General features: G+C 27.7%; 2 protein-coding genes across 2 annotated transcripts; both read left to right on the forward strand.

Annotated features, from left to right (window-relative positions):
- Positions 1-3,149: 3,149 nt before the first annotated feature.
- Positions 3,150-4,553, forward strand: OCT59_013052 (uncharacterized protein; the record flags this gene model as incomplete). The annotated part of the gene is made up of 5 exons (XM_066140566.1): positions 3,150-3,267; positions 3,349-3,521; positions 3,579-3,750; positions 3,813-4,180; positions 4,257-4,553. The coding sequence occupies 5 exons, from the start codon at positions 3,150-3,152 to the stop codon at positions 4,551-4,553; spliced, it is 1,128 nt and encodes a 375-aa protein (XP_066001444.1).
- A 3,809-nt stretch (positions 4,554-8,362) lies between these two features.
- OCT59_013053 (uncharacterized protein) lies at positions 8,363-12,037 on the forward strand (the record flags this gene model as incomplete). Its single annotated transcript, XM_025309657.2, has 6 exons — positions 8,363-10,117; positions 10,195-11,080; positions 11,156-11,331; positions 11,414-11,813; positions 11,877-11,948; positions 12,027-12,037. The coding sequence occupies exons 1-6, from the start codon at positions 8,393-8,395 to the stop codon at positions 12,035-12,037; spliced, it is 3,270 nt and encodes a 1,089-aa protein (XP_025165903.2). The 5' UTR covers positions 8,363-8,392.
- Between the last annotated feature and the right edge of the window lie 1,464 nt (positions 12,038-13,501).

The following is a 13,501-nucleotide window of genomic DNA, read 5'->3' on the forward strand; positions in this document are numbered from 1 at the left end:
AAGCCTTGACAAACATCCGGGCCCATCTATGTATTGCATTCTAAAACTTAAATGTTAATTTAATTTATTTAATTTAAATTTTCAATTTTACTAAAATTTTAATACATACATTAAATTTCTCCAAGTCACTTTCACTAAATTCTTCATATCTACTTAAAATATACATTTCATTCCAATATTCGTACAATTTCGTAAGATCATCATTATTTACAAAATTATCTACTTCATTGTTATTTTCATCATATAAATTATCAATAACAAATATCATGACTTTCATCAAACTTCGATATTCATTAGCAGTTAATCTTGCAATTGACTGCAGTCCATTGGAAAAAAATTTTAATGGCGGGAAAACGTGGGATTGCTGCTAGACGGCGATCTACTTCTTCAACTAATTTATTACCATTAACATGTTGCAATTTTAAGATATCGCACGTGAAGATAATTTGATAACGAAATAAACCTAAATCTAAATGATGCATTCTGTCAGGAACAGTAGCCAAGTAGATATTTATATTCCTTGATAATATAAATATTTATAATTAATTATATATGTTATTATAATTATTTCTACTTTTGCATACTTACGGTAAATCCCAAAAAAAATTATGTACAGATTCTATGCAAACAGATCTTTGTGTATCATTTTCAAAATGTTTACGCATTTCATCATGAGTTCTTAGTATTACATCGTTAACCGATAAGTCTATATTTGCAAGATTTTCCCTTTTAACTAAACAGGAGTGACATGGAAGGTTTGAATTGGAGGATTTATAAACTAAACAAAAACTTGCGGCCTCCGGCCAATCTGCAATAATAGTTGAAACTCTAGGATAAAACCAGGTATTTTCATTATTTATAAAAAGGTCTATACCATCTTTTAATAAAATAATAGGTTCTAGTAAATGACGTAAAGATTTATGAAAGGTATCACGAACCAGATCTTTATTTGCAGCTTCTAAAATTGGTAAATATCCCAAAAGTTGCTTTGCATCCTGTTTATTACGACGCCATATTGGGATATTACCTAATGTAATATATATTGGATGCAATTGACTTTTTCCTAATGTATCTGTAGTTGTTGCATCTGAATATAAAATAATTGATAATAATTTGGAACCAGTAGGTAAGGATTCTTGCGTAGTTTTCCACCATTTTCCAGTGTTTTGTTCACTGTAAATACTTTCTCTATTATACTATAAAATAATATAAATAAATTAAAATAAATATTATTTAAATTATTGAATTAACTAATATTTACTATTTACCTCATAGTTTTCGTAAGATAGCGCAAAATTTTGTGTTATGTCAGGAACAGTTAAGATATTTTTGATGCACTGTATTAAGTTTTGATAATAAAGAAAATAATCTTTATCTTTATGTTTTGTTATAAGAACTTTACTAAATTCTAAATTAGAAAACTTCATATTATTCATAAATGCTCGTCCCTGTTCGATATTTTTTGGTAATGGTGATTCTGTAAGATTTGAATGTTTATTAAAAAAACGTATTATTTCATTACCACCTTTATTGTTTATTTTATATTTCGTTACTAATAACATTAGATCTTTATAAGCATCATTAGGAAATTCTGTGCAAGTTTTGGTATTGAGATTTTTGGGTTCTTCAAAAATTTCAGGCTCTTCAGATGAATCTAATATATTTTCAAAGTTACTATCTTCAAGGCTCATCTCTGATATTGCACTTCCAATACTGTCAAATGACATATTTTGTACATTATTATCATCATTCACCTAAAATTATAAACCAAAATGAGTTAGTATAATTTGAGCTTTTTCTTTAAAAAGAATAATCTGGAATAACATAATTACCTCAACTTTATCATTTTCATATTCACTACTTAGATTACTTCTTGTATCCATTTCACTGCTATATTTTTCACTATCATTATTATCATCATCATCTTCTACTTCTACTTCTACATTTTTTAAGCATTTTTGGGCGTGTTGAGTATATGCAAAGCGTTGACTGAATATTCGCATACAAAGGGGGCATTTGAAACTCATGTTACTAAATTAACGCGTCAAATTTGATGAAAAGTATCAATTCACTATTTAATTTATATGAGATTATGTGTGCTAATAAAATTATATTGCAAATTCATTGTAAAAATTTAATGAATTAATTGAATGGATTACAATTGATTGAGTTATTTAAATAGACACGACTACGCAAATTTACGCATTAATGAATGGAACTGGCTGTAAGAATCTGGTGGCTAATATCGCGGAATCATTCGCAATTTTACGCATTATAGCAAAATTTAAAATATGCGAAACACTCAGCAATTTTGCTGTCGGGAACTTGCCGAGTTCGTGGATTGGCAAATCTAAAAATAAATGTAACAAGTCTATGATGTACCATATAAATATTGTTTATTATTTTATTTACTATTTCAATTTGCCGGCAACCTGCCAAGTGAATCTGACAGCAAAAGTGCTGAGTGTTTCGCATATTTTGAATTTGCTGTAACGGGCTGTAAGAATTCGGATGGCTTATTCAATCGGCTAATCATCTGATAATCAGCCGCAAATTTATTGGCTTAACACGGCAAATCACTTTTACAATAATGGACGGATGATCAGCCACAAATTTATGCGATAATCAGGTTATAAGCGCTCAAGATCACTATCAATCTGATCAGCCAAATGAGTTCACTGGCTGCAACTTTTTTTTTCCATGCATAAAAGCCCCAACATGTGTAACATGTTATTTTTTTATAAATTGGATTTGATTAATATTTCGATTGTACTATGTGCTTTTACGAGAGTTTTTTTTTAAAGTTCTCTTATGAAAGTGTTACAATATTTTTTCGTAATATCACGATGCAAAATTTTTGCATTAGTACATTCATTTTTTGTAATATTTCGCATTAGTTCATCCATTTTTCGCAATATTTCGCAAGTTTTTTTTCTTTTTTAGTATAGAATGGCGGAAATTACCTTATGACAGCTTGCCTCCTTTTTCTGAATTTCTGATTCATGTATTTCCCCCTTTTTCCTCATCCTTTTCGAATTTTCTAGTTCACCTTTTTCTCATATATTTCCTCTTTTTTCTCATATATTTCCTCTTTTTTCTCATATATTTCCTCCTTTTTCTCATATTTTCGTTTCAAATTTATTATCATAATGGCTACAAAGCGTGGCGAGAAACGAAGAATTGACGATAATGAAAGATTTTCAAAACGTAGTACTGAGGGTAGCGAAGCTGAGAAGCGAGTGAGAATATCCGATGATAGTGTTGATGGTATATATGACATAATATGTATCATATTCTTTATAAAAGAAATTATATAATATATAGTTAAATTATATTTTATTGTTAAAGTTAATAAAAAAACAATAGAAAAACTATTAAGAACCAATTCGCAGATAATTTCTAAGCTTGAAGTTCTTATCACCGGACAAAAAAATCTCGAAACCCGTCTCTCGAGCATAGAAAAAAAGCTCAACGATAATAACAAAAATAATAATAATACAATAGATCCGGAGTATGTAAAGGTAATAAAGATGAATATTATTTAATGTAAACCTGAAATGCTAACCTCGTTTGATTAGGAGCTCGTTAAGAAGGTGTCAAAAATTTTATTTGAAAATTTTGTTTATCCTTCGCAAGACGAGTACAAACTCGCTACCGAAAAATATTTAAAAAGACGAAAATCCGGAATTTATGCGCCAGTTCAAAAAAATCAATGGATTATTTTTTTCGAAAAAAAAAATTGCCCCGACTGTAAGTTAAAGCAATTATGAATTTTATTAAATTTCATACTAACATTTTTTTTTAATAGTTAGTACAACAACATAGAAGCATACGAGGGACGTTCACGTCTAGAGTTAAAGACGTTATGTATTCTGTTTTCGAAGCGACTGGGCATAAATTACCGTCTATTAATACTCAGGCTAGTCCGTCAAAGATTCAGGAATGGAAGAGTAAGGCGGAGGTGAAAAGATGTTACAACAACCTATTTAAAAAGGTTAAAGATGGGCAACCTACGACATATATGTCGCTGATAATTGATAAGTTGCGAAAAGAAAATAAAAATCCCTCAAAAACACAAATAGCGTATGCGATTAGCATATGTGAAACGTACTTAAATCCTAATAATCAAAACATTCAAATGAGCGAAAGTATAATGAAGTCGAAGATAATCAACAACTTAGTAAGTTTTTAATTTACAATTTGCAAAATGTGAATTATTTGAATTACAGTTTATTTATTTATTTATTGATTTTTAGCAAAAGTTGGAAAATAGGGATAAATTTACACATTCGGACGATGATTCTCATGATGGTAATGATGTAGACGATGGTGGTGATAGAGCAGCTGACGATAGAGCAGGTGCGGCTGATGATGATGTGACTAACGATGGTGCGGCTAACGATGATGCGGCCAACGATGGTACGGCCAACGATGGTGCGGCCAATGATGGCATAGCTGACGATGATATACTTTCTATTGACTCTTATAACACGGAGGAGGAAGGTCGGTATGTAAATAGTTTATTAGAGAATTATGGGTTGCATAAAAAATAAATATTATTTTTTATATATATCACACGTAATAGCATTTTTTTTACCATAATTAATATAGTTTTAATAAATAAAATGGTTATTAATTCTTAACAACACGGGTGTGACATAAATAAATCGTGGCTGAAATTTGTGTTCAATTTGTGTTCAATTTGTGTTGATAATTCTGGTAAAAATTTGTTAATTTTGGCCAAATTTCGTTAAATTTGTTAAATTTGTGTTGAATTTGTGTTGATAATTTTTAATTTATCACGAGGGGATAATATTTAGTAATTGTGCATATACAATTTCTGTGATTTTTTAAAATGCGGATTTCCGTAATTTTACGATATCGTATTTTCTGGCCAATCAAATTAGGCTGATCCTTGCATGTGATTTAATCATTTAATCATTTAATCATGCACGCGTTTTTGTCTTATTTATTTTTGTTTCTTATTTCTTTATTCTTTTGTTCAATATTTTTAATTTTTTGTCTCTTCTTTCTATTATTTCTTTAATTATATACAATATATTTACATATATTTCATAATTTATTGCTTTGCAGGTATAGAAATATTTGTTTATTAATACTAATTATTTTCATTTTTTTTTACCTCTTTGTTATTTTGTATCGTAATACTAACAATAATATCCATGTTTCCTTTATTCCTTTTTACTTGTACTTTAATACTAACGATACTAACAATACTAACAACATGTTTATTTTTTCCTTTCTCTTTATTTCTTTATTCTTTTGTTCAATTACTTTGCAGGTATAGAAATATTTATTTATTAATACTAATTATTTTAATATTAACGCGTTTTTTTTTTACCTCTTTGTTACTTTATGTCGTAATACTAACAATACTATCTACGTTTCCTTTATTTCTTTTTACTTGTACTTTAATACTAACGATAATATCCATGTTTCTTTTACTCCTTTTACTGTTTCTTTAACTCTTTTTACCTTAATACTAACAATAATAACAATATTTCTTTTATCTTTATATCTAATACTAACGTTACTATAGCTGTTTCTCTTCTTTTTACGTCTAATAATATTGTTACTCTACTCTTTCTCTTTTTTACTTTTATGTATTCTGTATATATTAATAAATACTTGTAATTTTTTATGATTATATCTAATAAAACATACATTATATAAACTTATAGTACAGAAAATGAAGTATTATTTATCGAAATATTTTGAAATATTACGAAATATTAAGTTGTGTAAAATCACAGAATATTACGAATCGTCAAATTATGGAACATTACGCATCATAGAATTTCGAAATATTTTAAAAAGTTGCGAAGTATTACGCAGTAAAATTACGGAATATTACGAATCGTAAAATTATGAAGCCTTGCATACAGTAATATTTCGAAATATTTTAAAAAGTTACAAAATATTACGCTTACGCAAACTTGCGGCAGGTCTGAAAACTTACGAAATATTATGTAAAATTATGAAATATTGTGAACCGCAAAATTACGGAATATTACAAATCGTAAAATTACGAAGCTTTGCATATCGTAATATTTCGAAATATTTTAAAAAGTTACGAAATATTACGCTTACGCAAACTTGCGGCGGGTCTGGAAGCTTATGAAATATTATGATGTGTAAACTTGCGCAACTTTTCGCACTATATAATTTCCTGATGACTTACCTGGAAAAATAGATGATGTGAATTCTAAAGAAGAGTTAGAGCGTCAACTTGTTTTATTTTTTGTTTCATGTAAGCAGCAAAATGGAGCTGAATATTCAGTACAATCAATAAAATCAGCAAGATTTGCTATTGCACGACATATCAACACATATTCTAAAATTCGTCCACAAGAAATTACAAATAAAAATATATATTCTGAATTATATAACGCAATTACTGGCAAGATCAAACTTTTAACTGATCAGGGATTAGGTGAAATACATGGTGCAGATGCTTTTACTCAAGATGAGATTAGGAAAATTATTAATCATCCCACAATGCAACCAGATTCACCAAAAGGACTTATACGACGCATATTTTGGCATAATGCTTTTGAATTAGCTCTTCGAGGTGGAGAGCATTATAATCTAAAAATACAACAATTTAAAAAAAGAAAGGATGGTGGTATTGACGTTACATTTTATAGATCTAAGTGTAATCAGAGATCTTTAAGTGAATCTAATTCTAAAGCTGAAGTAATTTCAATACCTGCTGATAATGCTGTTATTCAAGATTATGAGCTTTATTTTAGTAAAAGACCACCAATTTGTGAAGATGCATTTTACTTGCAACCTTGCAACAATAATGAAGGTAATTATTTATTATGTAGTAATTTATTATTTTTTTTACCTTTCTTTTAATTTCAAATAGTTGAGTTTACGGGTTATTGGTTCAAATCTGCTCAAATGGGAGAAAAATTGGTAAAAGGACTTATGAAAGAAATTGCAACAATAACTGAAATCGATTGTGATAAAAGAAAGTTCACAAATCATAGTGGACGAAAAACCTTTATTCAAATTTCAAAAAGTGAAGGAATTAGTGATAATGATGTGATGTCTGTGTCACGGCATAAAAATCCTCACTCTTTGGCTTATTATGAACGTCCTAAGTCTATATTGCAGCAAAATACATTATCGCAAATTAATTCTTTAATTTATAATGGTAAGAAAAGAATTGCACCTGTGGTTTTAATGTAAAAGTAATATACAATATATTTATTAATTTTCTTTTCATTAGATACATTATTGTCAAATGACAAAACTGCAAATTCTTTTTTTTCAACCTTAGAAATTTTTAATGGTAAGATTTAACTTATGAACTAATAATTCTTATGGTATAAAAAATTTAATTTTTTTTTAGAATCACGGTCACCACTTCAGCAGCTCAACTCAAACGATTTAAACGAATTAAATGATGATCAACAAAATCAAGAAATTAACGGAAATGATGAGACCATTAAAAAAATTCTCCATGGGAATGTTTTTCAGAATTGTAATATTACATTCAATGTGAATAAATGATTTTTATACGAATTTTATTATATGTACACTTATAAATAGCTTATTTTAATAATATAAAGTATAAATAGCTTATATAAAGTATAAATGGTTTATTATGATATTATAAAGTATAAATAAAATATCTAAAAATATAGTATGTTATGATCATATGTACCCGAACGATAATTAAACATTATTGTCTTTAAAAAGTGTTTATTTATTTGTTTATTAATTGAATAAAGTGCGAGAGAGTTATTTTTTAAATGTTTTTGTTGTAAATTAATAAAAGAATAAAATACCATCACGTGCCAGACGTACGAATCTTCGGATTAAATAATAAATTATGCACCCTTTATTGTGCAAGGTTCGTGGCGCAGCAAATTTTTAAAAAACATCATTTTAAAAGGAATTTTTTCTTTGACAAAATTTTTAAACTTATGTTGTATATATAATTTCACCTGCTCTGCAAGTTTACTTAAGATTTGGAAGAAGGCTACGAATGCTGATTATGAAATGATTGATTTTACCGTCTTTGTTGATCGTTTTCAAAAATGGATTCCGTGAAAGAAAAATTTTTTGTTAAATAAGTCAATAATGATATTTAAAATCGCCTTGTCACTCTAAGTAAACTTGAAAAGCAGCAAAAATTACATCTATCTAGTAATTTTTGAAGTTATATGTATTTTCTCTTTATAATTTTCGTTGCGCCACAATTTGCCAGCTGCGCCACGAACCTAGCACACAAAAAAGGGATACAAACAAATGCATAAATTACGTAATGTTTGTATTACTAATAAATTACACATAAATTACATGACAAATAAGACTTTTTTCCTTTCCAATTATTTTGGCAGAAAGAACTACTAAAGCTATGGAGCTAGCATCATCAATAGATATTCCTTTTGCACAATTCATTCGGCTTATTAGAATTGTATCTGAAATTTTTTTAAATGTCACGGATTTATATAATAGGTCATCTCAGCATAATAAAAATATTACCAAGATTTTGATGGAACGTATCTCTATAGCAAACGTCTCTGTTAATATTTTACAAGCGAGAAAAGATTTATTAAATACAACTTACTATAAAAGCTTACAAAGATTAGTTCAAGTTCTTCAGGATATGAAAAAATTTATTGAAAATATAACACAATATAATATAATGCAAAGATATTTAGAAAAAAAAGTAGTTGAAAATGAATTTAAAGAATTATGTGAAAAATATGATAACAGTATTAATGTGTTAAACTTTCACTTATTGGTTAATTTTAAGTTTAATGCCCAAGAGGAAGATGACATAATTATTGGTGCTGTTGAGCTAGCAACGTCAGTTTCTAATATTTTTTCAAATTATACAGAATTATATAAGTCATCTCAGCATTATGATTATATTACCAAGATTTTGAAACATATCTTTGTAGCAAACATCTCTGTTAATATTTTACAAGCGAAAAAGGATTTATTAACCTCAAATTATTATAAAAGTTTACAAGGATTGGATCAAGTTCTTCATAATATGATTAAATATATTGAAGAAATAAAGCAAAAGAATTTAAAGAATAAAATGATCAAAAAAAAATTCCCAGAATTATGTGAAGAATATGATAGTAGTATTAGTTTGTTAAATTTTAACTTATTGGTTGATTTAATGTTTAGCGACCAAGAGGAAAATTATGATACAATTTTTGATGCTGTTGAGCTAGCAACGTCAGTATCCGATATTTTTTCAAAATCTACAGAATCAAATGGATCAACTCAGCATAATAAAAACATTGCCAAGATTTTGACGGAACGTGTATCTGCAGTAATTACCTCTGTTAATATTTTACAAGCGAGAGAGGAATCATTAACTTCGACGTACTATAAAGGTTTACAAAGGTTGATTCAAGTTCTTCATAGTATGAAAAAATTTATTGGAGAAATAGTGCAACATAGTAAAATGCAAATGTATTTAGTAGGAAATAAAAAGATCAAAAAAGAATTTAAAGATTTATGTGAAGAATATGATAGTAGTATTAATTTGTTAAATTTTAACTTATTGGTTGATTTTATGTCTAATTCCCAAGAAAATAAGATTGTGAAAAAAGATATAGCACAACTTATAAAATTTCTAGTTTTAGCAAAAAATACGAACTTGGTCAATGAGCAGGTCAACGAAATTGCAGTAGTTATGCAAATGGTGCAAAACAATAAAAAAGGAAATATAAACCAAATTCAAAACAAAATTGATAATCTGCCTTCATTTCCATACGAAGATTATGAAGAAGCTTACGAAGAAATATGTAGTGATAAATTGAGAAAATATGTTCATGTAAAAACAGAAGAGGAATTTGCCTTTAAAGTTTTGGATCAAGATCATATTAATGATGTTAAAAATCTAGTCGCACTTTTTATGAAACATAAAGTTTGTCAAAATATCATTAAATTTTATGGTCTTACTAGTAATGGAGTTAAAACTTATTTAATAACTGAATGGGCAGAAAATGGAAACTTGCGTAATTATATTCTTAACCGTGGACAGAATATTGAATTAAAATTGAAAATAAGAATCGCTTATGATATTGCTAAAGGTTTGAATTTCCTTGATTCTGTCAAAGTAAGGATTGCATTTTTAATTTATTTCTTTATATATGTATATATATCGTTTTGAACTTTGAAATTTCCTTTCAACAGGTGATCCATCGAGACATTAGATCTGAAAATATAGTAATTACACATCACGATATTGCCAAAATTACAAATTTTAAGTTTAGTAGAATATTTGATGAAGCTACTTGTAATATAGCCATAAACAAAGAATGCGTTCGGTATAGTGCTCCTGAAATGTTAAGAAGAGAAATGACAGAAGAACAGTACTATACTAAATATAATTCAAAATGTGAAGTTTATAGTTTTGGTATTCTCCTTTGGGAGATTGCAGAATGTAAGATTCCATACGAGAAATTTGAAGATATTTTGGAAATTACAAGAAAAGTAGTAGATGGTTATCGAGAAAAATTTACATCTAGTAATGTTATTCCAGAAAAATATCAAAATCTTGTGAATAAATCTGTTGATCCAAACCCGGATTCACGACCTATATTCTCAATGATGTTAACAGATCTTCAGGATATTTATAAAAGTTACTCCAATTCTCTGAATAATAACAGATCTTCTCCCGTGCAAAAAACGACTCAAAGCACAATTGTAGCAGAAGAAGATTATGAAATTAACAGGGACTTAGGCTTATATTATGAAAATAGAGCTGGTACTGAAAAAGATGATGAAAAAAATGAGGTTAAAACATTTGAATTGATTCTCAAAAATGCGGGATGTGATAAAGTCAATTTTATGTCTTATAAGGAATTAGAAAATATTGTGCCACTTGTCAAAGGAGGATTTGGAGAAATTATGAAAGCATTTTGGACTAAAAAAAAGAGTCATGTCATTTGTAAAAAATTAATTAGAACTACTGATTTAAAACATAATTTATTAGATGCATTTATTCATGAACTAAAAATACATTTGCGACTTGATTACTATAATGATAGAATTATACGTTGCCTAGGCATTAGCTTTGGTAATTGTTCTCCGTCATTTATGTTCATTTTATCATTATAATCATTTTATTTATTATAATGAATTTTTCTTTTAGATAAAAATGCAAATGAATATCTTCTTATATTGCAATATGCTAATGATGGTGATCTTCAAAACTATCTTCAAAAAAAATTTGGTAAATTGACTTGGGATGATAAGAAAAAATTAGCATTTCAGATTGCAGATGGTTTAAATTACCTACATAATGAAGATGTTTTACATAGGGATCTAGTAAGTACAATTTTTCATTATTAATAAATATAATGTAATTTACTAATAATATAATTAATAATATTATTATTTTTATCTTTAGCATTCCAAAAATATTGTTATTCATGATGGTAATGCTAAAATTACAGATTTTGGTATTTCAAAAATTCAAAATAGTCAAAAATCAACAGCTTATATTGGTAATTTTGGTATTATTGCTTATATGGAGCCAAAACGTATTCTTGATAGAAACTTTCCATATACCAAATCTTCAGATATTTATAGTTTTGGTGTATTGATGTGGGAAATTTCAAGTGGATGTCCTCCATTTAAAAGTAGTGATAATATAATTACACTTGGTCTTGCCATTAATAGTGGTACTCGTGAAACTACAATTTCTGGTACTCCCGAGGAATATAAAGAACTTTATAAAAAATGCTGGAAACAAGAACCTGAACAAAGACCAGCTATTAGTGAAGTATTGGGTGGACTTGAAAGAATGGGTATGTAAAATATATTTATTTTATTAAGCTACATTAATTATTAATTATATGACTGTTACATAGTAAAATCTTCGGATAATAATACAATTCCGACATCAAAAATGGAGGCTAATCGTGATGATGATTATCTACGCAGTAAGTTTATTAATTAATTTAGTAATAATCAAATATCATTATTTTAAAATAACAGCTAATTATGGTTTTTAAATCTAGTCGATTCTTAATTAACGAATAATTGTATTTTACAAATTAATAAATTAAAATTTTTAAATATGCTATAACCAAAATTGATACATTCAGTATATTAAATTTTATATTATCAATATTTTTAGGAAATTATTTATATTGAGGTATATTTATAAACTGAATATCGGTTATAGATTAATCTCATTTTTCTTTTGCAAGTTAATCATGTGTATAAAAGCGTCCCATATACATTATTATAACCTCCTTTAGGATAAGTCAATAAGGTGTTTTCACTGTAATAAATTTAATTTTTTGTCGTCCCGAGATTTTATAAATACTGTAAATTTAGATACTTGGTTGAGGACCCGAACAATACTAATATAGGTAGGAGCTGAAGATGCGTCGTCATCTTAGTAGCTATCAATATGTTAGAATTTGGGAATGCGTACAATCATCAAAAAATTTTGATAAGGTTAGAATTTGATTTTGCGTAATTTTGATTGGATTTTAGGATGGTAAGATGTTGGTTTTGCCTATTTTTTGGTACATTTTGGAAATAAGTTTCCTTTTTTTGTAATAATTTTACATTTTTAATTTTATTTAACGATCATCTTAAAATAACTTTTTTTTTTTCGAAAAAAAATATTTTCTGTATTGCATACATAATGTTTTATTGGAAATATGGTAAAGAGTGATTGGCTAAACATAAATACGTTACTCATATTATTAATGCAAAAAAGTAGCATGTATATGTGGGAAAGAAATCAAATTAAACCGTAGATATGAAGAAGATTATTTAAATAGACATGTAGTATGTTAAGGATGTAAAGCAGACAAAGACAGAGAACAATTTGATACAACTAATAAAAGAGCCAATTAAAATTTTAAAAACTGACTTGAAGTTAGAGGATTAGAATGCGTATTTTGTAAAAATTTCAGGGGTTAGGAGCTATAAATGCGTACTGATCATAGTCAAAAGTGCTGCGTACAGCTAATAGTAAAATTTTTTTTCTGGACCTTAGTATTGTTCGGGGTCCTCTTGGTTGTCGGTATATTAATTTTAGATCTCATTATTGAAAAAGGTTTTGTAAGATGTATCATGATTCAACCGTAACTTTTTTTCCCGGGTTTACCCTATCCGGTTATGTCATCAGATTTTTGCCAAAATGCTGACCGTAATTTCGGCAGAAATAATGTGATGCTAATATTCGGTCCGAAATTATTGAAATTAGAGCATAAATTAATTTGAGTCGTATAATATGCTGCGTCAAATATATTACGAATTATTAGCTGTAAGCATCTCTTACAGGGCTGAAATTATAATAAAATTATCAAAATTATTCGGCCTATTCAAATTTTTTTTTTGAAATTCTTTAATGAAACATTTATTGAAATTTTCTTTATTTTGTATATTCGGAAAGGTCCTAGACAGCTAGACTATTGAAAAAAAAGTAATGCAAAACTTTCAGTTTTTTTTTAACAAAAGTAATGTACTGTACTAA

The sequence above is a fragment of the Rhizophagus irregularis genome, chromosome 20, assembly GCF_026210795.1.
Source record: "Rhizophagus irregularis chromosome 20, complete sequence".
In the NCBI taxonomy this organism is placed as follows: Eukaryota; Fungi; Glomeromycota; class Glomeromycetes; order Glomerales; family Glomeraceae; genus Rhizophagus; species Rhizophagus irregularis.